Source organism: Manis pentadactyla, chromosome 3, assembly GCF_030020395.1.
Source record: "Manis pentadactyla isolate mManPen7 chromosome 3, mManPen7.hap1, whole genome shotgun sequence".
NCBI classification, from domain to species: domain Eukaryota; kingdom Metazoa; phylum Chordata; class Mammalia; order Pholidota; family Manidae; genus Manis; species Manis pentadactyla.
The window spans coordinates 65,850,391-65,875,767 of NC_080021.1; the positions used below are offsets into that span (position 1 = coordinate 65,850,391).

The 25,377-nt window shown below is 37.4% G+C and overlaps 1 protein-coding gene across 8 annotated transcripts in view; it reads left to right on the forward strand.

Moving 5' to 3' along the window:
• EYA1 (EYA transcriptional coactivator and phosphatase 1) overlaps window positions 1-25,377 on the forward strand; it is a 346,202-nt gene that overhangs the window by 275,687 nt on the left and 45,138 nt on the right. For all 8 annotated transcript variants that reach the window (XM_057497983.1, XM_057497982.1, XM_057497984.1 and 5 more), the window contains one exon: window positions 21,901-21,990. In XM_057497983.1, coding sequence (XP_057353966.1) covers window positions 21,901-21,990 — 90 coding nt within the window. The remainder of the gene's footprint in view (window positions 1-21,900; window positions 21,991-25,377) is intronic.

Consider the following 25,377-nt stretch of genomic DNA (forward strand, 5'->3'; position numbering starts at 1 on the left):
GTCCAAACAAGTAGTTTACTTGCTGTTGTTTTCAGCGAGTAGCAGTGTTAGTGTTTTCTTTTCAAAGTACCTGCTATGAATGTCTTTATATGTACTTCTGCTGTGGGGCTAACTTGATGTGAATGGTATGTAAAATTGGGCTTCTGAATGACAATAGAACAGACACATCCACATTTGGGTTGTTGCAATACTTCCCTTGGTGTTGTAGGTAAAGAAGAATGTTGCAGGGCACCTTCCATGAGTAGAATTCAGTGTCAATGCTCTGCAGTTAGGTTTACCCGAAACCATGGACTTTCTTTTTAATACATTGCTTGGTCATTTCATAAAAACTGTCCCCCCATAAAAACCATGTTATTCAAAGTAGCTCTGGGTATTTTCTGAGATTATTCTGTGAATATGATATTTCTCATTTTTGTAATCTTTAAAGAAATAATATAAGTCTTAAATCCTTGACACTATTGGTTCAGAGCCTTAATGACTGAATTCTTGTGACCCCAGGTATTATCACAACTAAGTGTTAAAATTGACACCCATAAAATATGCATGCTATCATTTTTTATCTCAGATTTTATCTAGGTATTCTTTCAATAAATATTTATTCCAAAAAATATACATTGAATGCCTCCTATGTAAGTGCAGTCTGGCATTGAAAGTAGGGAAATTATCACTTGAGCTTCACACTGCAGCTTTCCTTATCATAACCCTGAACATATATCTAATTCAAAAAAGGCTGAAAATATGTGCTTTGTAAGAACAAGAATATTCCACTGTTTGAATTTCAACTCAGAAATTAGATATCTGCAAAACATGATATGCCCCTTCTTATTGTTGAACAGATTTCTATGAGAAGACAATTAACAAAAATATAATAAAAGATAAGGCCATGGAATCAGTCATTTAAGGGACATCTCCACTTTGGGACTGGCACATAATAAGAATTCAATAAATATTAGTTGTGCTGGGGATTTTTTGTATTATTTCTTCCATCAATACTACTATTATCCCTATATGACTTAAAAAACAAAGATTAATACCTGAAATTCAATGTGTAGTTAGTAGAAGAATCTTGGAGATCTTTCTAACGTTTTAATGTCCCAACAACTAACTCCTAAGGAAGAAAGCTGGCCCCTGGAACTCACACAGACATGTTAGAAGCAGCTTGCACTTAGAAAACTGGCATTTGAAAATTATCCAGAAGATCTCACATCTTTAAAAGCTTTCTCACGAAGGGCTAAATCAATGCGAAGAGAGTTGTCTTGATCTCTGCTCTGTTAAACACTGAAAAGGGCCAGTTTGGAGTGAGGTGGCAAACATCTCATGACCTACTGACCCCCTGTCAATCTCTGGCTATAAATTAGTGGTTTACACATAGAATTCACACCTAACCTAGAAACCACTGGCAGCTTTGAGTTTTTCATTCAGATTCTCAACAATATCTAAACAAAACATTACAAATACCTTGTATTTTATTTTTAAAAGCATCAACCAAATTGGCATTTTGAGGCTTCATCAAACAGTATTTTGTTTTCTCATTCTAGGACATGTGATAAAAAGTTTTATTCTATGTAATTTCCAAAATCCAAATGTATACTTTAAAGTATGAGTGATTTGAGATATTTAAATATAAGCTCACCCTTTGATAATAAGTTGATGGGGGTTAGGGAGAAAGTAATTTCAGAAAGCCTGGTTGGGGAAGGTCTTCCTGAGTATGACTTTGAGCCTGAGGTCAGAATGAAGAGGCTGGTCAGGAATGTGACTGTCAGAAGAAAGAGTATTCTAAGCAGAGGAAACAGCAAGGGCAGAGGCAAGAAAGTGGTGTCTGAGGAACAAAGAGGCCAGTGTGGCTGAGCTTAGTGTTGGAAAGGCAGAGTCAACAGAGGTGGGCTGAGATGCGGGCAGATGCAGACGCCTCCCAGCCGTGGTCAAGAGGGTGAGTCTCACTGCACATGGAAGTCGCATTGCCACCGGAAGGCATTGGTGGACATAAGGGGAGGTCATGATTGACCAGATCTGATTTCTATTTTTAGATTATTCTGGCTGTGTGTGAAATATTAATGGTGGGAGAGGGAGGTTGGGGGACAGAGAAGAGGTTTCAGTGTGCTCTGATGCCCCAGCAGCAGAGATGGAGAGAACTGATTCGTTTCTGGATTCTCTTGCAAGCAGAGAAATAGGATTTGGGCTTGAAGACAGTGAAAGAGGCAGGAAAATATCATTCCCAGGTGTTTGTTCTGAGCACTAGGAGACAAATAATATATTTGTTGAGTTGGACAACAGCTAATTCAGAGGGAAAATGGAAAGTTTGATGTTGGACAAGTTGAGATTCCTGTTAGACATCCTTTGGCCCAGGCAAGGAGGCAGTTGAAAGGTGAGCCTGAGACACCGGGAAGTGGTCAGAGCTGGGGATTTAGAGCCAAAAGTGGCAGAAGCTCCTTAAACACTCAGAGCCTGATTTCTTCCTAAATGTTTATGGGCGCCTTTTGTGTGCTGGGCACTTGTGGTCAGCCTCTCATCTCTTTGCCAGGAGGCATCCCTTCCTGACAGGCTGACTTTTAAAGACACATTGCTCAGGATGTTGAATTGTGGCCTGAAGCATGCAAGAAAGCTTGCTTAATGTTCTCTTTAGAGAGCTTTAGAGTCAGGCAGAAATGGCTCTCTAATCTGATCATCATGCCTGGTAACAATGTACAAATCAACAAGGGTTCTTCCAAACAATAACAACAACCAAGCTGATCGGAAATTTGCATCCCTTTCATTCCCTCAGGGCACTGAGGAGAGAAATCTTCAAGTCGTTCAGGGGCAGGCCTTCTTTCTTGGAGCACAGACTTCGTGGTGTTCCTGAGCATTGTCAAGGGAACATGTGACTGGGCCTTACTCTACCAGCATATAAAGAAATGAATGCCTGACAGTGTGATAGCTGTTCTGTCTCTATGGGAACCAGCTACTTGAGAAGTAGCTTAGTCACAGTAGCTTAGGCAACTCAATGAGTAGGCCATTCAGTAAGGGGATACAGGATCTCGTTGATATACTGCAGAATTAGGGCATGTTACAGCAATGTACCAAAAAAAGTTTGAGAGTGTCCCACCTCCCATGTAATCTTAGCTGTGGGAAGCAGGCATGTTGGGTGTTATAAGGAAGTATTGTTTTATAACAAACGTGACGGGAACACAAAGAGGGTGCTAGGTACCTTACAGGTTTCAATAGGGGATAGAAAAGAAACAGCATTTTCGCAGGGAAGAAGTCCATGCGTATTACTGTAAATCAGGTTGTTAATAATATCTGTTTTAGCTTTTTTGTTTAACATGTTTTCAAACTAAATCTAAATTCCCCAATTTCACTGCAGAAAATTAGTCTTGATTTTTTCCACTGAATGCTCTCTTTAAAATAGACAATATAATCCAATGTTAAAATCAAAGCACACACTCCAAACCTACAGTTCAAATAGGTATTGTGCGGATGTCCCCAGCATGATTCCCCTCCTGTAAAAGGACTTCCAAAGATACCTTTATCCAATGGCTTGATTGTTTCAATACTTTCTTCTCGTTGCCTATCACCTGTGTCTTATATGGATTTGACTAGAACAGGTCTTAAAGGTACTGAACCTCACTCCTCATTTTATACAAAATCCTAAACATGAACACCTGAGACAGCATAAAGTGTGTCATTTTTAATTGTAGGTCCTACTTACTAAGAATTTCTTGCATGCCCAGAACTCATTTAATTCAACATTAATGCTCTGAAATTTCTATTACCAAGCCCATTTTACAGATGAGGAAACTGAGGCTTGGAAGAAGTTAGAGACTAAATACGAAAAGCATAGCACCATGTGTGGCATAAAATAAATATTATACTTTAGTATAGTTGAACTTTCTCAAAAAAAATACTTGAATCTAGCACATTGGCCAGTAATAATGTACTACTGTCTTTAAATTTTTGAAGTATCAGTGTGTGATATGCCTTATGGTAGATAGAATGAGCATCAGATTCACATTCAAACAGATCTAGACTCAGATCCAAGCTCTAGCTTTTCAGTTCTTTGACTTTGGGTAAATCTTTTGTTCACACTGAACCTCAGTTTGCTCATTCATAAAGCTGGCTACTTAACTTGCAGAATTGTTTTAAGAATTAAGTTGTGTTAGTACATCAGTAAAGCTGGGGAAAAATATTTAAGTTGTATCATGAATTTAAAGGTTCCAGCACCATTTCTCATTAATAAAAATAGCCCAATAATAAAAATATCCTATGTAATAGATTGATCTTGGATCTGCTATCTGTTTTATAACACAGCAGGCATGTAGGAGGATCCCAGCTGTCATGAGTTTAAGTCAACTAAACCCCCCTGATCAGTGTATTACTGTGATCATTCAGTTCATTGATGGATGAAATCACTGACAGTTTACTAGGCCATCTCATCAGAACACCCCCAGTTAGCCAGTAACGATTGCTGTTCTTAACCCTGTTTTAGAGTGCAGCACTAAATTCTGAAATCTTTTGAAGGTTGACCCTCTTCCTTGGTGGCTGGTATAGGTGCTGAATTCTTAGCATGGCACCAAAGCATTTGGACTTGGAAGAGGTTAGAGACTTGGGGTTGGCAAACTTTTTTGGTAAAGGGTCAAACTTTTAAATAAATACTTTAGGTTTTGTGGGCCATGTGCCTGTCATAACTACTCAGCTCTGCCCTAGTAGGGAAAAGCAGCCACAGACAATATGTAAATGAATAAATGTGGCTGTGTTCCAATAAAACTTTATTTTTAGTCTCTGAATGTGAATTTCATGTTATTTTCATATATTGTGAAATATTTTTCTTCCTTTGGATTAAAAAAACTAGACCAAGGGTCTAGACCAAAGATTGATGGACCATATCCCACAGGCTAACTTTGCTTTTAAATCATGGCCCATTTTGCAGATCTTTCAAGCTAGGAATATTATTTAGAAATTTAAAGAGTTATTTAAGAAAAAAGAAGAATGTGCCACAGAGACTGTATATGGCCTGCAAAGCCTAACATGATTATTCTCTTCTGGTTTTTAGAAAAAAATGTTTGCCTGCCCCTGCTCTAGATTATGCTCTGAACTTTGGGTTGATTGATTTTTACACCTGCCTTCAGGCACCAGGACAATTCCGGGTCAGCCACACTGTGGCTCACTAGACCATAAACTCATGGCAGGCATCATGTGGCTGCATCTGTGGCCCCAGTGAAGCATAAGCCAGCACATGAATTTACTTGGGTAGGTGAAATGGCTGTAACATAGGCCCCAAATGTCATGGCTCCAGCACAATTGGAATTTATCTTTTTCTTATCTAATTGTCTCGAGTGGGTTATCCAGATTGCTTGCTTTAGGCATAGTTTGGTAGTGTGATAATGGTTGTATCATGTCATTGCGTAGCCTCTAGGATTCCTGTGATCACTGTCATCAGCTTTTAGTCCACAGGGGGATTATGAATGGGAGGCTTATGGTCCAGGCTTAGAAGGGGCACATACCTCTGCTCACACGGCCTAGTGCAAAGAAGACTGGGAAATGTAGCCCAGATGTGTGCCCAGGACGACACAGCCGAGCAGCAACCAAAGGCTGTGCACAGGTGTGCTGACGATGATAAGTGGCCAATTCAGTCCCAAAAGACGGTTCTCTGATTTTGTTTCCTTCTTTGTATATCAATGCCAAGTTAGATCAAAGTGATGAAATAGTTTTTGGTTCCAAATATAACTTTTGGATACAACTTGGAATCTGTGCTCATAAAACAAACAAAAACTCATTTTTAACCATCAGAGGGATTTCCAACTGGCAGTTGCTCTCTGTCACTGTAACTGCGAGCCCCTTCCTCCTATGATATATAACTGGAATGTATGTTCCTCCTACCTGATTGAATAAATCCTTACTTTTCTCATTCACACCTGTAAAAGGGAATGCAGTGAATGAACATGATCATCAGCTTTCCAGCCACCACACTGGTCTGCCTCTGCTTGCTTTGGCCCTCACTTGACTCTTTGGCCTCAGGAAAGGACGTTTATTATCTCTGAGTCTCCCTTGTTCTGTCTTCATCTTCCCATCTATAAAATGGAAGTTATCCCAGGGCTATTAGGAGAGCAATGGAAAGCACCTGAAAAATACTCTTAGTAATAATTAATGTCTCATAAATAATTAATAGTAATTAATAGTAATAATACTCTATAAATAAGAGCTTGCTTTGGGGGTTCAGAGGAGGGAGCAAGCAATAGTGAACACTGTGTTGTTCCAGGTGTCAGAGAAGGAGAGATGGAAGCAGAGCAAAGCCATTCAGGGAGATGATCGGTAATAAGCCTGGAGATCTATAAAGTATATTTAGAGAATCAGACTGGCAGAAGATGCATAGCAGAAAATGTGTTGAAATGGTAATAAAAATATTGTACCTTTGTTTGGTTTTTCCAGTTTACATTGTGTCCCTGTATTTGTTATCCCTTCTTCCAGTTAGGAAACTATGTTTCAGAAAAATTAACTAATTGGCCCAAGAAGCACACCTATTAACTGACACCACCCGGAGTACAACCCAGTGTTCCGATCAGTCCATCACCCTCAGAGGAAGGTGGCAGGGAGCTTTGAGTGCCAGGCTTTTGTGCTGCCATACCCACTATTAAAACAGCCAAGTGACATGATGGAAGTGTACAGTTTGGAAGATTCGTCTAATAGTAGAGAGGATTATTGCAGGCCTCCTGGTAGGAAATAATAAAGGTCTAAGAAGAGGGTTGTAACACTAGGAAGGAGAGAGAGGGGAGAGTGGTCACAAATGAAACCTAGGTAGGCTTTGGGTTGGATTGAGGTGTTGAGGCTTTGCCCTGGCACTGTGTGGCCCCTGCATGTTGAGGCCAATTTGGCCAGATCTGCTCTGGCTTTATCCTCCTCCCTCTTTGTACCACTTCTTGGCAGTTTTCCTCTGTTTGGGGATCCATTGAGTTTTCTCCACGATCAAAATTAATCTTTGGAATGGTGAAATTCTCTTATTCTCTATTTGAGTATTATTTTCATGATGTTGAAAAGGAGTGAGTCCCTTAAGTAAGGAGAAAATTAAAGCAGTCGTGTCACATATCTAATCGGTGAAAATGACCTGATTAGCCCCACCACAAGTTTGGTTGTTTTTTTTATTTAATCATTCAGCCAGCAGTTCAACCGTGATTTATTTTTCATGTACACACATTCTCTCGTGGTAATCCAGATTATTTCTTAATTAGAAATCAGAACTATACTCAACTCCCAAAACTTGGCATTTCATGCCAGCTGTTCAGTGACAGGACCCTCTGAAATTGCAGAAAGTTAATATTAATATTCCCTTGATGGTATTGATAACTTTAGACAGGTGGAAAGAAAACAATGGAAACTTTGGGTCTCATAGGTTGTATATTTACATAACACTTTCAGTTATATTTTTTAAAAGAAATAACATTTTAGCATATTTTTTTTTCTTCTCGCCAATAAGAGAGGTACTTTTCTGATCTTATCTCTAATCCTTCCCTTGTGAGCAGCCAGCACAGGGCCTTGAAAATAAGTAGCTCCTGTACTCAGAGTGCCCATTCCTGTTTTTCCACTTTTTCCCCAAAACAAAAGATCCTGAATGGGGAGAATTTGTTTTAAGTGACATTCAGGCCCTGTTTGTGGCTGTAATATTAGCATTCTAAATAAGGGATTGTTTAAGGGGCCCCAAACAGGCATTTTTTTCCTTTCATTTGATTGATACCGCCCACAGATTTGTTGTTGATTTGAGCATGCTTCACAAGATATTCACATTGACCAACAAATCCTCCTAACCCTGCTCAGCTGTTAGCCTCACACCTTGCTGGGCCAGTACGACTCATTAATAATTGCTTACCAATTGCTACCTACATAGGATTAGTGCAGATAGAATTTAGGAACCTTATCTTTTATTCCACAAATTGCAATTGAGTAAGTACCATAGCCTGAGAAACTAGTTATATTTTCTGAAATAGTTGAACCATCTTCTAGTAACTCTTTCTAGCCTCAGGTTAGCTTTTTAAATAGCATTTTTATAAACATGATTATTTTCTACTTTTTGATCCAAAGTAGAATGGCATTTGCTAGAAATTTGTGTAGGTTAGATCTATAGACAAAATGGGGTACACATTCAAATAGGAAAGATGCAGGCGATGTTCATCATATCTTTAAAATATAGTTATATATTGAAAATCTGTAGAAATTAAAAAGTAAAATTATTATTTTTGACTTTCAGTAAAATACACCCCAACACCATATGTACTCTGTAGAACTCATTACTCATTCAGAATGCTGTAGCTGTCTAAAATTGGAATAATGACTTAGTTATTAAAATGTTTCTTAAAGGTCTCAAAGAATTTAAATTGGACCAATTTATATTTTCTTATCTGTTTGCTTGATTTATTTTACCATTGAATTTGAATTTGTTGCTTTTCAGTTTGGAAAAATAAGATGGTAAAAGAGAAGGGCAAAATGTGCAAGGGTGTGTAACTAGGAACCAGAGCCACATTAAAAATAGGAATGATTTTTTCTTTTAATGCCTTACTGGTATATCTAAGCAATAAAGAGAAATGACTTTCTTATTAACATTTGGTGCTATTTTTAGTTGCTTTTATAATAATTCTGAAAGGACTCATAACTATTCTTTTTGGAGTACATAAGATCTAATGTATTATTTGACATTGTGGCATTGTTAAATCAAAACGAAAAATATTAGGATGTATCTTTTAAAACAATCACATAAAAGGAAGAGATATTTTGTGGTTAGGTGAATGGTTAGTTTTAAGGTTTCTAGGGAAAGAAAAAAGTATTTTATTTTTATACTCAGAAAAACACTCTGACTCCTTTCCTAAATACCCAAGTGATAACCAGGTTTTCCTTCAATTTTTCTATCTACTTTGAGGCTCAAAAGGACATGGACACTATGAGCCAAAAGTAGAAATTTTGAGAAAGTAATGAAAAAGAGTTAAGAAAATCATTTTTGAATCAACCTCAATTTTGTTAGGACGGCAGGATCATTTTGCCATTAAAAAACAGATTAAATTGCCATTTAAAGCTACGAGGTCAGAATTGGGAATGAGTGCATACCACCCTTCGAAACTGTTTTTGCAGTGCTTACTGAAAAGATAGTTAAGATCAAATACCATGTGCGAATACTGGAATTAGGATTACAGATGTAACTAATATTTCCCAGCATAAATGGGCAACAAAATAATCTGAGCGGCATAAACTTCAGCCTGCTCATTGGAATAAAGCAAAAGTATGTAAGAAAGTGCCCTCTGCTCCTCCTCACCAGGGACGTGGAGTCATTCACCATGGGTCCCTCTTGGGTAAAGTCCCATGCTAATACCACGTTACCATGTGGTCTCCATGTTAGGACTACCCAAACATGTTAAGACTCCATCCAAACAATGTATCATAGTAGAAGTATTAGATGGTACCCAGTACCTCAGTTCTCTGGCATATAGTATTTTAGTTATGGGTAATGATCACTGAAAACTTCCATGAAGTAATTCAGAAAATTGTACCACCACATGGCACGCTTCTCAAGTTGCCCTGACAAAACCTCCCAGGCTCATGGGCTCTGGTATCCAAGACACACACCTGGCCTGGCACCCCTCTCCCGCCTGAGGCATTTGCTTCCTGGTCCTACCCTCCCAAGCCATTCAGAAAGTCAGTGTTTCATAACTTAACTAAATATAAACATAGTGTTGTAGTAGGTGCTTAGCCATAATTCCTGCCTTCAGAGTGCTTATCAATTAATAAAGGAAGCTCTTTGTTGGTAGGGAATGAGTTAATCTTCAACAGCAGTTCTTCTTTGGGGCAAAACTATTCTGAACTGATGCCACCCTAAATGCACAAAGGATGAAACCACAGACTCTCCAGAGGCATCACAGCACTACAAAGGGACCAAGTCTCCTGTAGTATTCAGGACAAGCATTCTCTAGTAGCTAGTCATTTCACAGGAAGAATAGCCAGTAATAGGATGTCAAGTGATAATGCTAGCATCGTTGATCAGAAAAAAAAAAAAATCAGGATCCACAGGAGCTGTACAACCAAAAATAAATAAATAAATTCCAGGGGCCCTGAGATGCTTCTAAGGTCACTGCTACCCTTAAAGTACATTGGGAATTCTCCTTTACGACTGATCAACATTGCAACGTGTCACTGCTCCTCCTTAAAAGTATGAGACATAGATCCTGTGGCTTCAATTATAAATGTAGGAGTTCCTCTGATTTTCTAGAAAAGAACATGCCACATGATAAAAATTAGTAGAGTTAATACAGGCACAGCAGCATCTAACACACATTGTTATGTATATTCTGAATCTCAGTTAAGTCTGGTCATAGACTACCAAGCAAGTCCGAGCACCATGTTTCAATAAACAGTGATATGCTGAGGAACTTCACAGTTTTGACTTTTTAAATATTTTTGGCATTTTAAATGTATGGTTTAAGAGTATTTTGAAATTTCAGAATAAGTATTTTTAAGCCATAGTCTCACTATCAGAAGACAACCAATCTTGCATCAGTGAATATTTTTATGTATTTTTTTATTACAGAAACTTCTAAACATATACCAAAATAGGTGGACTAATATAATGAAACCCATAACCTCTCCCAGTTTTAACAGTTATCAAGTCCTAGTTACTCTTGTGTCTGTATCTTTACCACATCCATCCCCTGCCCTATGCTGTCCTAGGATTATTTTTCAAAGCAAATCCCTGACATCATGTTATTTCATTTATATATATTTCAGTGTGTACTTAAGACTCCACTAAAATAATTTTTAGAATAGAAATAGGTGGTACCTAGTACCTTAGCAATCTCACAAAATTAATAGTAATTTTTTAATGTCACTGAATGCCTAATCAATGGTTATGTTCTTCAGTTTTTAAAATTTTTTATTTTAAATTGTGACAAAATATACATAAGCCCTACCTTCTTAGAAATTTTTAAGTTTACAGTTCAGTAATGTATTTAAAACATTCACACTGTTGTGCAGCCAACCTCCAGAACTCTCTTCATGTTCATGTTGCAAAAGTGGAAGTCTTTGCCCACTAAACACCTCCCTATTCTCTCCCCGTGGCAGCACCTGGTGCCGTTCAACTTTCTGTCTCTATGATTCTGACTACTCCGAAAACCTCATATAAGTAGAATCATACACTCTTTGTCTTTTTGTGAGTGGCTTTTTTCACATAGTATAATGTCTTCAAGGTTCATTCATGATGTGTGAGCTTGTCAGAATTTCCTTCCTTTTTTAAGGCTTAATAATACTCCATTTGATCGTGTATACCATGTGTTGTTTATTCATTCATCAATGGACACTTGAGCTGCTTCTACCTTTTAGCTATTGTGAATGAGGCTGCTGTGAACATGAGTGTACAGATATCTTTGAGACTCTGCTTTCAGTTTGTTTGGTTATGTACCTGGAAATAGAATTGCTGGATCACAGCAATTCTATGCCTAATTTTTTGAGGTATACTGTTTTCCATACAGCTGCACCATTTTACATTCCTAACAGTAGTTCACAAGGGTTATAGTTTCTCCATATCCTCATCAACATTTGTGATTTTCCACAGTTTTTTTTTTATAGTAGCCATCCTAATGGGTGTGAGGTGGTATTTTATTGTGATTTTGATTTGCATTTCCCTAAATGATATTGAGCATCTTTTCAAGTATCATTGACTGTGTATCTTCTTTGGAGAGATTTCTATTCAAGTCCTTTGCCCATTCTTTAATCAGGTTGTTTATTTTGTTGTTGTTATTGAGTTGTAGTTCCTTATATATTATGCATATTCAGATACATAGGATGTAAATATTTTCTCTCATTTCATAAGTTGCCTTTTCACTTTGTTAATTGGGTCCTTTGCACAGAAGTTTTGAGATGTTGCCTAATGTACCTATTTTTTCTTTTTTTTGTGCTTCTGGTATCATCCAGTATGTCACTACTAACTCCATTGTCATGACGCTTTGCCCTAAGAATTCTATGGTTTCATTCTTATGTTTACATCTTTGATCCATTTTGAGATCATTTTTGTACATGGTGTAAGATAAGGATCCAAATTTATTCTTTTCCATGTGTATATCAGTTTTCCCAGCACCATTTGTTGAAAAGACTATCATTTCCTCATTGAAAGATCTTGGTATCCTTGTTGAAAATCATTTGACCGTATATATAAATAGTTTATTTCTGGTCTCTGAATTGTATTCATTAGTCTACATATCTGTCTTTATGCCAGTTACACACTGTTTTGATTACTGTGGCTTTGTAATAAGTTTTGAAATCAGGAAGTGTGAGACTCAACTTTCTTCTTTTTCAAGAGTCTTTTGACTATCTATGGTCCCTTGAGATTTCTTAGGAATTTTAGGATAAATTTTTTCTATTTCTGCAGAAAGTGTCATTGAGAATTTGATAGGAATTACATTAAATCTGTAAATCACTTGGGGTAGTATTGACATCTTGATATTATTCCTTCTACTCATGAACATAGAATGTCTTTCCATTTATATATGTCTTCTTTTGATTTCTTTCAGCAACACTTTGTTAAGGTCTTTTGCCTATTTGGTTACATTTATTCCTAAGTATATTATTCCTTTTGATATTATTGTAAATGGAATTGTGTTCTTAATTTCCTTTCTGGATTGTTCATTGTTATTGTATAGAAATGCAACTGACTTTTTGTGTTAATTTTGTATCCTGTAACTGTGCTGAATTCATTTGTTAATTCTAAGTTTGTGTGTAATCTTTAGCATTTTCTATATATAAGATCATGCCATTTGTGAACAGAGATTTTTTAACTTCTTTTGGATGCCTTTATTTCTTTTTCTTTCTTACCTAATTGCTCCAGTTAGGACTTCCAGTACTATGTTAATTGGAAATGGCAAAAGATAGCATCCTTATCTTGTTCCTGATCAGAGAGGAAAAGCATTGACTTTCACTGTTGAGTACAGTGTTTTACCTGTGGGCTTTTTCATATATAGCTTTTTATTGTGTTGAGATACTTTCCTTCTATCTTCTGTTTCTAGTTTATAAAATGTTTTCTCCAAAGATTTTATATATTTTTTTATAGTTTATTGTATATCTCTTACGCGTCTTTTAATCTCTAGATTCTCATTCAGTCTATTTTTTTTAACCCTGAGTATTCTGTTGAAGTTATCAGACCATCTGTGCTGTAGAGTTCCTAAGAGTATTTTCTTGATTTCATCCCTATTGCATTCCTCTGTCATACATTTCTTTTGTCCAGTATTCTCTACAAATTGGTAGCTAGATCCAGAAGCTTAATTAGATTCAGTTTTGATTTTTTTTTTGATCAGTAGTCCATAGGTGGGTTATACCTTCCAGTAAGAGATGCATAATGTCTCGTTGCTGTCATTTTAAAAACTTCAGTATTATGGTTGGACAGTCTCCTTCAGCAATCCTTTATAAGGTGTTCTTACTTATCCTATTTATCCTTTCTTCTTGACTCAAAGATAGTTGATTAGAAAGGAGAAAACTCAAGAGTTTGGTGGGGAGTCTTATGGGGAACCATAAGCTCATTAATTCAGCAGAATCAAGTATGTGTTAGAAATAAAAGGATTGGCTGTTCTTTCTGCAAGTAACTTGCCCAGAGCTATTTTTTGGTGAAACAAAGTTTTGAGATGAGCCTAAACCAGTTTCTGAATTTTGAGGTTTTCTCAAATATCGCTTCTCCTTGGATAGGTCTCCAGTATTACTGTACATCCTTGATTAAAGCTTCCTAGTCACCTCTAATTAATAGACAGGTATCCTCAGTGGCTCATGCTGAGTAACCCAACAAGTTGTCACATTCCTTTATTATCTTTTCAACAGCATAATGAATTTCAGTTTCCCAGACATAGTTTCAAGTCAGTGAAATAATGTGATTAATCTATAGGTTTGCTTGATGCTTGGTAGCTAACTTGAGAGAGAAATTGAACTATCTTCCTTGAGGCTTGAGTCTAGCCAGAGGCATATTTCTCTACAGGTAGTTTTCTTGTAAATATCAGTATAAGAATAATATTTAACAGAAGTTAAATATTGTACAATCTTGACTTGGAAGTAATTAACTATTCACATTAGGAAAAGAATGCTTTGTTTGCATCAGGTTGCTGATGAATGGAATACCTCTTGCCCTGGTAGTCAGTCAGATAACTCAATCAGAGTTGCTACTTGTAGAAGAATGATACTTGAAGACCTCACTTTTTCTTCTTATAATACTGATAATTTTATATTATGTTGCTATCCTTAAAGCACTCCCACAAATTTGTCCTTGTTTGTCCTAAACAAGTCCTCTGTAAAATGTCATTCCTGAAAATCCTAAAGTACAGCATCATTTTGTGAGCACTGAAAATTTGAGGGACTATACATTAGAGGTGCTAAATTTGGAATGTACCTCAATAATTACTGTCTATTGCCATATATTACTCCTAGCCATTTGTTGATGAACTCAGGCAGGGTCAAGATTTCACCAAGACCTGTGCTCGTAAGTCATTTAATAATTGATGGTCAGCAATGGATTTGGACTCTGCTTAAGGATCTATTCACAGAGTCTTCCCTTTTAATGATTAAGTGGTACAGGTTAACTAGTATTTGTGACAACTCAAGGTGATTGGACTGCTTGGCTATGCAAAAGATTGATTTTTTTTTTTAAAGAGCATTTCTAGATTTCAACTGTATTGGTACAGTGTCTGGATCCTATCTAAATGACAATACTTCCCACCAGTTTCTAGATCTTCAAAGTATGGAAATATCTTTTGCTGGTTGTCTAGAGTTGGGTTATTTCACCTAGTGATAAGAATCAGCTCAGCACTGAGAAGCTTTTGTAGCATCTTTTGGAGAACAAATGGCAGCCCCTCCTGGGAGGAGTAACACTTCACACTCCTTTTAGATTCCACACAGAGAGAAACTTAAAAACCTGGTCTTTAAAACATGTTCATCTTAAAAACATGGTCATCTCAAAAATACTGGCATGAGGAATTTGGGTTTCTCTTATCTTTAAATGGCCTGAACTTCACATACAATTTGAATGCAGAATGTTAATGCATCTTTTTGTAGCTGGGACATGGAGTCCCATGTCTGGATTGTCCTATAGCTATTGTAGTAGTAAGAGTAATAGTAGAAATAGCACCACCACCACCATTCTAAGAATGGACTGCCCTTTAATCAGAAACAAATCAATCAGGCAACAATAGCAGCTGTTACTACTTGTCAGGCACTGTATTACCGAATTAAAACTTTAAAACAAACCAGTTTCATTCCCATTTTACTGATGAGGGTCCTGAGGCCCCAACGTTATGTAGCTTAACCTTCCTACCACTTAGCTAGTAAATGGCAAAGTCAAGATTCCATTTTAAGCTCAGGGTCTGCAAAGCTTGGGTATGACCACTATAAGAGTGCGCATCTCTGGCGTTCTTCTGCCCTGGATGCAAGAGTTCTTTGCCTGCAGGTCATAAACACAGTTATTTTAGAAGAGAGTCCTTTAATTGCTGTGCCATGGAATGAGAGTGCCCCGCCAATATCTTCTGTTGGGACTAGTGTTAGACCTCGTTCAGTGAAGAGGTGAGTTGGGTGGCTTTGCGTTAAGTTCTGTATATTAGGCACTTTCCATACTTCTCATCCTAACAGAATTCCTAGACTGAAGTGTAGAAGCATATGGACATCCTGCTGGAGCAACAGTGTCTTCATCTGGTGGTTGAGTCTAATTGAATCAAATTTCTGAATTGCTATGGATTGTGCTTACTAAAAACTGCATTTTTAATGACCTTTAAAATTTTTCAAATGTCCTGGCTCATTTGTGAAACAAACAAGACAGCACAAGGCCATAGCCCAGTTTTCTAATGTTCCTGTACCCATGTATATTTATAGACCCCCTTTTATTTACTTCATACCAAATTATAGATTTTCAACAAGTCAATTCAAGACTAACAGACATAAAGCTCTCTAGAAGCTGAATTGAATGGCATTTCAGCATTTCTATGCACTGATTTTTTTCTAGAATTTGTTTTTTCTTTTTTAAACATTTAAACATTAAACATCAAATTTAAACATTTTCATGACATGGAGATTTAGTATAATAGCAGTACTCAGCCTGAAGAAAAAAATCATGAAACAGAAAAAGAGTGATCATGGGCAGGGGATGATGCTGGTGATATCAGCATAGGATGACAGTGGTCTCTGTGAACAGTTCTGTGTTGGAGAAACAGGAGAAAAGGATCTGGAGGCAATGTGATAATTAAAGATCATCTGATAGAAGATGAAAGCAAAAACAATTGTTTTAGGCCTGGATCTGTATTCAGCAGATTTCATTGTTATTTAATTTGCCTACCTAACGTTGCTTTCTGCTCAATAGAAAGTCTTTGATTTAATATACCAACAGCCAGGAGCAGCCTAGCATTGCAACAAGTTCCTTCACTTTGTTCTCAGGACTTTAAGCAGACATTTGCAATTTAATAGCATATCAAAATAATATAAGAGCAGGGTTAAGTTCTATTCCCCTGTGTGTGTGTATCTGTGGTGGATGCTGTTTGTTTTGTTTTGTTAAGGAACAGCTTGAGAATGAAGTCTCCACAAGAAGAATTTCCTGAGGATAAGAGCAATAGTAAATTTATGCTGATTCTGCCTTAAATAAGAAAAATGATAAAGCATTTGATTGTGTTTTCTCTTTTTGAGTCTATTCTCTAGACTACTCAGTTTTTACAAGTGGTCTAAACTGCACAGCACACAAGAAATATTTTGCAAAATGTTGTAATGCATACCACTACTGAGTTTAATAGTTGTTTGCTGACTTCATTCTAACCTCATCCAGTTCATTAAGTAGATAAGTAAAGCTTTGTACGCAGCTTTTCTAAGAATGGGCTGCTGTTTAATCAGGTAAAACTTAATTAGGCACTACTAATAAACATGTTTAATACACTATTATGTAGGTAGAATGACTTGAGGATTTAAATGTCCATTTTTTTCCCCTAAGCTAGGTATTTGAGGAATTCTTTTTTACCAACACTGAACACTAACAACTTACTAAAGATCAAATTTAATATATTTATTTTTTCTTCAGGGAGTTATCTGAAATACTCTTTTTCTATTGCTTTTCATCCACTTACTCCTCTGCCAAACTTTGGGGAAGTCCTCATGCCAGGCATTGTCCAGGTCCCAAGAATGTAAAGATATGCATGTAGGACTATGGCTCTGCCCACCTTAGAGGGGCACACATACAGCTGCGGGTGCAGAACCTGGCAGAAGAGAGTCAGGGAGGGGACCGTACTGAGGAGGGGCTGAGAAGCGCTGCACGGGGAGCAGCATGTGAGCGTGCAGGCCCGGCCAGGGACCTCAGTGGGCTCATGCGGGCAACCAGTGGAGACTCATGGTTTGCCCCAGTTTCCCTGAAGGTCTTTAGTGGGAACTTCCATTAGAGCCACTTCACTTTTATTTTAAGCCTCTCTCCAGTCATCTTTTGAAACAAGTATTTTGTGTCTTAAAAAAAATAGTTTGAAAAACTATAAGAGGTCACATGTTAAGAAGATAAGCAAGAGTCAGACATTTATGGGCCTTTCATACTTGTTGAAGTATTTATATGTTTCCTAAAAAAGATGGGATAATAGAATGGGCATAGTGAGACCCTGGGCAGAGAGCCCATGGGAGGGAGACTACTACAGATACCCACAAAGTGGACACACAGCTGGGGTGGAAGAAGGGCTGGTGACCATAAGGGAGGCATGAAGCCCGGGCCCAGGTGACGGGATGTCATGGCTGATTCGATGTGGGGGTAATGAGAGGAGGCTGTTTAGAAGAACCACACTTCAGGGCTGGTAGGGTGCCATTATCCTAAAGAAGGAAAGCGGTTAAGTTTCCAGGGGACTGCAATGCGTCCAACCTGCAGGAAGTTGAGTTGCACGTGCATCAGGGCACACCCAAGTGGAAGTGACCAATAGGTAATTGATATGTGGACCTATAGTTGAGATCTAAGATATAATAGAGGGGAGTGGGGTAGTGCTCGAAGCTATGAATGTGTTAGGGTCTGTAAGGCAGTGTGAATAAAATGAGGAATGGCTGAAAACAATCCTAGGGACCAGCATCATTTAAAGGGTAGGTGATGGGTAGCAGATTCTAGGAAGATGCCCAGAAAAGATGGATGATTGGACAGATACCAGAGAAGGAGAAATGTTACGGAGAGATTTGGATGGCAGGGGCAAATGCCACAGAGGATCAAGTTCAGGAAAGAATGGAAACATTTGACAACAAGGTTTACTTAGAATGGGATGTGTCTTTGAAGTGGAGACAGAGTTCTAAAGTTTTCAAAAGTGATAACAAAAAAATGGTTTTAAAAGCAACCATTTCATAACCGTGGCTTTGGAGTTTGTTATTGCAAAGCACAAGAAAAGTAAAATTCAGCCAAAGGCATAGTGATTTTAATGTCTCAGTTTTGGCCTAAAAAAATGTGTTTTTTCTTTCTTCCTCTATAAATATTCCAAAATAAGCCATAAAGCTATGTCTAATTTATTAACTGTTGGTGTTAGCTTTTGCCACATTTGACTTTTATCTGCCATATTTGAAAATTTTGGAAGTATTAAAGATTATTATAATGGGAAAATAAAATCTAAGCTTGCTATGAGAAGAACTCCAGTTGCAAGAATATGTAAGCAAATCCATGAACAGCGTTATCTACCTGCTCTTCTGCTAGTTCCCTCTTAGGTGAAATGGTTGTGCACCCTGCCAGGCTGTTACCTTGAACAAATCACACTATTTAGACAAAGTCTCTAAAATAAAAAATAGGTGTACTATTTTTTCAAGTACTCTACTTGTCAAACCACAGACCACAATGGATCCGTGAGCTTTGAGAAGGGAAATATAGAGTATGCTCCACACAGTGAGGAAAGTTGTTTTGAGTGTGTGTGTGTGTGTGTGTGTGTGTGTGTGTGTGAGCTTTGAGAAGGGAAATATCGAGTTGTGTGTGTGTGTGTGTGTGTGTGTGTGTGTGTGTGTGTGTGTGTGTGTGAGCTTTGAGAAGGGAAATATCGAGTATGCTCCACACAGTGAGGAAAGTTGTTTTGACAAATTCAGGTGGGTGTGTGGGGGTGGGGGTGTGGGTGTGGGTGTGTGTTAGAGAGAGAGAGAGAGAGAGAGACAGGAATTACTAGATCCTAATGTAAAATATATTTTTTTACTGTGGATTGTGGTTTAAAAAATGTTTGAGAAACACTGCTCTCAATGAGAGTCCCTTCCTATCCTAAAATTCTCTCATTCCAGTGAACTATCACACTGTTCTTTTGATGTAGTAAATGTTTCCTAACAATTCCTTGGAGTGGCAGGTATAAAAACTGTTAAGAGATGACAGCTAATAACGAAAGGGAAAAACATTTAAAGGTAAATAAGGCCAACATCTGTGTTGTATTTGACCACAAGACTGAACAAGCCTTTAAAATTTATTATATGCCGAGTAGCAAGTCATTACTGTAATTTATGAAGTAAAGTTAAAGTGTGCTGTATATTAACAAACAATGGAGTAATTCTTTTGATGGTGGTATAAATAGGCAACCATCTCAAGGAGAAATAATACTTTTTCAGAAGTTACAATACCATGGCACATAAATTCCAGAATTGGGAATTAAATAAATGTGGTGAGTCTCTTCTGCCTTGCCACATAAAAAGATTCATTGACATGGTTATGAGACAAGTCAGTGTATTTTTATTGGCCTGAACTAGAGGGAGTAAACACCTTAGTCAGGTGTTTTGTTTTAGAAACAGCTGTTTGAACTTCCCCTACTGGTTAACTCAGCTCTAGGGTGTATTTGAACATTTGCTTTTTCCAGCATGCCTACTGATACTTAGACTCTAAGTGACTGAGCATTTCCTATAAAACCAAGATTCAGTGAGAATTTTTCTCTATTATTTGTAAATTGTTTTTAGTTATTCTACAACCTATGGAATTTCAGAGATTTTAGGTGGCATTAAACAAGGAAAATTTAAGAACACAAAGGAGCATGAATCTTCATAGAGGAAATTTGGGGGAAATGTTTTCATTTGTCCCTCCCTGAGCAGCTCTTGGACTCTTGGTTGGCCTCTGTGTCTTCCTTTCCTCTCTGTCTTTCTGTTAACCCTAGGGTGTTTGCTTTGCCTCTTTGCCAACATAACCCCCCACTTTGGGCAACACTGTTCTGTGCCTCCCCTTCCCACTGCTGGTCAGCTGGCAGAGAAGGCCTAGGCAGGAGAGGAACGGACACCAGCAATGCCTCCTGCCATACTTTCTCAAACCCTCCTCTGTTCCTCCTTTGGCATTCCTGAGAGGTAGACCACCCGCAGTGTGGGCAGGGTGTGGGCGGAGCCAGTGGGGTGGGCGGGGCCGGGGCAGTGTTGACTCTGCCTTCCTATGCACAGGTGACTGGCCTATGGCCAGCACTGGATGAGTCTCCACGCCATCCCTACAGATTAAGAAACGAGAATGTTTTTATTTTGTGAGAACAGCACGTTTGCCAGCTAGCCATCTGATGTATTATAAGAACAAACTAAGGCTTCAGGAAGTATGGACACCAAAGTAGGAGAGCAAAGGTAGGACCTGGCCTCAGGATCTAGGGCTTTCTAGCAGCACTTCCGCTTCCCAAAGCCCACAAGGATATGGGCTTGGGGCAAATACCCGACGGCATGATAGACTGTAGGTACAGGGAGAGTGGGCAAGACATAGCAAGTCTTGAGCTTTAGAATGAAGTGCATCCAGAAGACAGTACAGAAAACATACAAGGTTTATGTTGGACAATGTCAGATAGAATCTTATCTTCTCTGTGTTAAGTTGTCAAATATAAAATGTGACACACAGAGTCCACCCCAGCCAGGTGTGGCCTATGTGAAGGCATAGGTTCTCTCATTATAATTTCCCTGGGTAAGTGATAATGAAGGTGGTTCTCTACTTATTCCAAAGTTTTACTTTGATAATAAAATCATATATCAGAAATTATTGTTCTTTGGAAAATTTAAAAAGCCATACATGTAAAAGCTGATTTTGTTATTAGACTACCAAAAACCTTTCAAAAACTCACATTCTGGTGTACTTTACAGCCTTGTATACATTCTGTATGTAAATTTTTTGTCTCTTCACTTACTATACAAGGTCTTCACCATGAACCATTTGCCTTCTGGGTGTTACTTTACAAATACTGTAATCCCACAAAAACTGCTAATACCTCCATAGCCCACCAAGTTTGTGTCAGTGCCAGAGTGCCAGTAGATGTCATCAGGATATGGATTGTGTGGGACAGACTGACTGACTGCTTATTGCTAGTGTCCAAGGCATGAAGCAGTGGATATAGACCACTGTACACCTCAGAATGCTGCTTCTCCCTTCTGAGTATTGTACTGGCTGTTGGTGACTGCCTTGTGTCACAAGAATGTCCAGATGAGCTGCACTTGGTGCCAGGTGGTCACAGTGGCCGTCACTTCCTACTTTTAAGTATACTCCAAATTAGTAGATAGAATAAATAAAAAATAAGGATAGTTTTCATCTGGAGTAAAATTAGTATTTATTACCCTTCTGGAATCCATCTGTATTGTATCTGTTTTGTGATGTTTGTGGCACTACTTTTAGACACCCCTCCTTGGATGGTGGGGGAACATAAACGATGTCTTCACCAGTCACTTAATTTCTTGCTCCTGAAACAGACATTCGAAGCTGAATTACCTCTACTTAATATTTTTTGTTATACTTTAAGCAGCAAGTTATTTCTTCATTATGTAAAGTACCAACAACATTTGGGGCTCTTTATAATTGAAGGCACTGAAGTTTACAGAGTGAATCATGCACACCAGAAGCAGCTGGAGAACATGCCTCCCAATGAGTCTCTTGCTTTTGGCCTTTTCTGAAGCCACCTCCCTCGTAATGTGACAGTGTATTTCAACCTGCAGTATGTATGTCCTTGACCTGTAAAATTCTTCTTTTAGGATCCACCTACTTCAGTGTCCCTTGGACTTCGAATGGAAGAAATGATTTTCAACTTGGCAGACACGCATCTATTTTTTAATGACTTAGAAGTAAGTTCTAAGTATTTTATACACACTTCATGTTTCATGTCTAAAAATAGGTGATTGGTCTTAAAAGACCAATGGGATATTATGCTTTGAATATATAACTGGAATAAGGAGATAAATTAAATACCCTCACCTTTGTGGTATTTTGCGTTATTTTGTCACGTTTTAAAGTTAAGATGCACATGATCATTGATAAGGATTCCATTCTGGTGTCAAGAATCTTAAATATTAAACTGTTGATATCAGAAGCTATAGATATCTTAGTAACATAATCTCTATTGAGATGGATTACTTTAGAATCTAACAGAATTTGTGATACTTACAATATGCTGTCCTTGTCAGATTCTTATCATACTAGGTCAGATGCTTTTCTTTCTGGCTGTGTTTGTGTAACATTTTAGTCAGGCCTCTGCCCTTTGGGCTGATACTATTTCTTATGCAAACTGCTGCTGATTTTATTTGCCCATTATAATTTGGGAAACTTCTGTAGGTCAGCAAGTTCGATGTGTTATGAGTACTGATGAACACGATGATCTTGGCTAGTAGCATTCTTACTAATGAAAGAATATTGTTTCTCATATCTTCATTATGAGAAAACATGACTGTAACTGCATGTCACTGTCTTCTTAATAGAGACAGTTGTTTATTTAAATCCTTTTTTTAAGGAAAATTGTGGTAGGGCTGCCAACAGGCATTAATCATCAAGTTTTGCTTTGCTGGATTTTATAAATGTATGTTATTCCAGACAAAAGAATCCAGAAGATTCAACTAGAACTTTTACTGATCAAAGTTAATTGGTAGCAATTGGCCTTTAAATATTTCCTGGTGTTTTCCTTTTCAAAATCAAGTAAGACGCATCTTATTTAATAGATGAACCAACATGATTTGGAAAATGCCACTATGTGACAGAACTTAAATGTGGTTCATCGACTGCCCTGTATTTTGATTTTTTTTTTAATCTGCCGTGAAACTACTCACAGACTAATTGGCAACTTCCACTGCAATAAAATTATTTAAATGCACTTCATTTTTTTTTTTTTACCATTGCTTAGTGATTTATTTTTACACTTAGGGTAAAATACAATTTTTTTTTTGCATTTTAAAGTGTCTGTTTCCTTAAGGGAATTATATGTAAGGCATTACTATTTTTTAAGATAGAAATATTCCAAGTGAATAACAAAGTCAGAATTGCCTGTAGAAAGGCTTAATAATCATTCTTATTTTCAAAGCTGTTTCTGATTTATGGTTGTGATTCACTTCATAAGAGAACAGCACAAAAAATTCCATATTTTACTTGTATGTTGAAATTCTTACCCTGAGTTTCTATTTGTTTCTAATGATATAGACTCGGCTGATATTTTTGTCTTGGGCACAACCTTGTTATTCATGATTAATAGGTGTTAATGGCACCCATCAAGAAGAAATCAGCAGTAATTTGCTTTTGCTTTTAAACTATACCTTCTTAAAAATGCCAGAGCTTGTCTACACAGTGCCAGGGCTATGTGGTGAAAAGTGAGAAGTTAGGCAAAGTAACTTGGTATAGTATAGCCCAAAAAACTTGGTTTTGATGCAATGCAGATGAATTTTTGTTTACTGACATTATTCACACTGAACTGTACATAGTGTCTGAAATAGTACTCAAATATATTCAAAGTATATTAAAAGTTCTAAGTTAGGGATGTAAGGGATGTAGTTTTTCCATAAGCCCAAGTTTAAAAAAAGAAGAATAGGAGTCTACCCAGTTAATGAAATACCTGATTCTGTTCTTGGCATAAGGACTCTTTTTTATAAGAAAAGTAGAAAAAAAGAATGAGGTATAATTCCTCCAAGTATAAAACTCCATAGTGGAAAAATTACCTCATCTTGTAACCTTGCAAAAGTGAATATTAAGTTATTTTACTTGAGAATAATGCAAAGTTCTCAGCAAAAGTATAAATGAAATACGCATTTAGCCTCTGTCTTTGGAAATTGTCACGTGTTCTAGATTTGCACATTTTAAAAATAAATTCGTTCTTGTAATTATTACAATCTTTCATTTTATACTTTTGTAATTCAGCAAACCTGAGACTGGTTGTTGCAAATATTAGTTTCTTTCAAAATAAAAAGCAAGCTTGTTTCCTGGGAAAAATAGCTACATTGACTTAATACTCCTAAGGAAACCAAAATTATCTCATCAGGCAGAAATGATGTGGTAATGCCTGATTTCATACTCCAATTAGCAATGTGCTGTGGTAAGGGACATGAATATTTTAATATATTTATATTACATGTTTTTCGCTTCTTAAGATCTGTGGTACAAGTAATTTCAAGGAGATTAACAATCCATTGGTTAGCTCGTAGTGTGATTTCTGAAGTCTGATTGTTGACATTTGGCCTCGTTTTCTTTTAAAATCTTAACTTTTTGCCAGCTAACCCTTATATAATTTGGTTAGTTCACAGCTTTGGCTTATAAGAAATTCTGAATACTGAAATATACCATGTGAGGGCCTTCCAGGAACAATTCTTGTGTTATCAAAGTATTTGTTTAAAATGATCATTGGATCTTTAGAAAATCTAGGATATGATTTAAAAGTAACTTAGAACTATCTTCATTGTATTTTAAAGAATAAAAAAATTAACGATTTTTAGTTTTAAAAGTTTTATTTATCATCTCACTTAATGACAATTTTTAATAGAAGCAATCACAAATGAATTCTGTCAACACTCCAGGAAAAAAATAAACCTTGTCTTTTTGTACCATTAAAAATGTTTGACATGTTAGGGCACATGAGTGACAAGGAGACATAATTAACAAAGGAAATAGTATTTTCCCCCACCAGAGCAGGGTTTGGATGTTAGTTCCATAGTGTGCTCCTGGCCTTCCTATTTCTAAGTCTGACTAACGTCCTGCATATCATTTTACCAAAAGGTCTCTGCATGCAATATGCTGATGCTTATGTGGAAGTCATTTTTTATGAATGACAGTATGGAACCAGAGTTTTTTCAGCTTCTTTAGTAAAGTGACTCCTTCTGACTGAATGCAGAAAGAGTTCTTTCTGTTGGATTTTACTGAATGGCAATCTGCAAAGAGAGTGAGGACAGGCCTTCAGTATATGATGATGTTTCCGTTTCACTTGCCGTTGGTCAGTTTGCCTGCTAGATTTTTCCACAATTAAAGAAAAATATTTAATCAAGGTAGATAGAAGCCTACATAAACATAAAGCATAAGCTTCAGTTGAATTTTCTCTTCTGTCTGGTGTTAAGTAATATCATTTTGCTGGCGTTACAGTTGCTGTGCTGACCTGTGTTGTTGACGTGGTGGCTACACTCCACCCACTGGAGTGATCGGGGCTGGGAGGTAGCAGAAACGCCCACCTCGTTTTCTGTGAGGCACAGACTGCATGTGTTGTG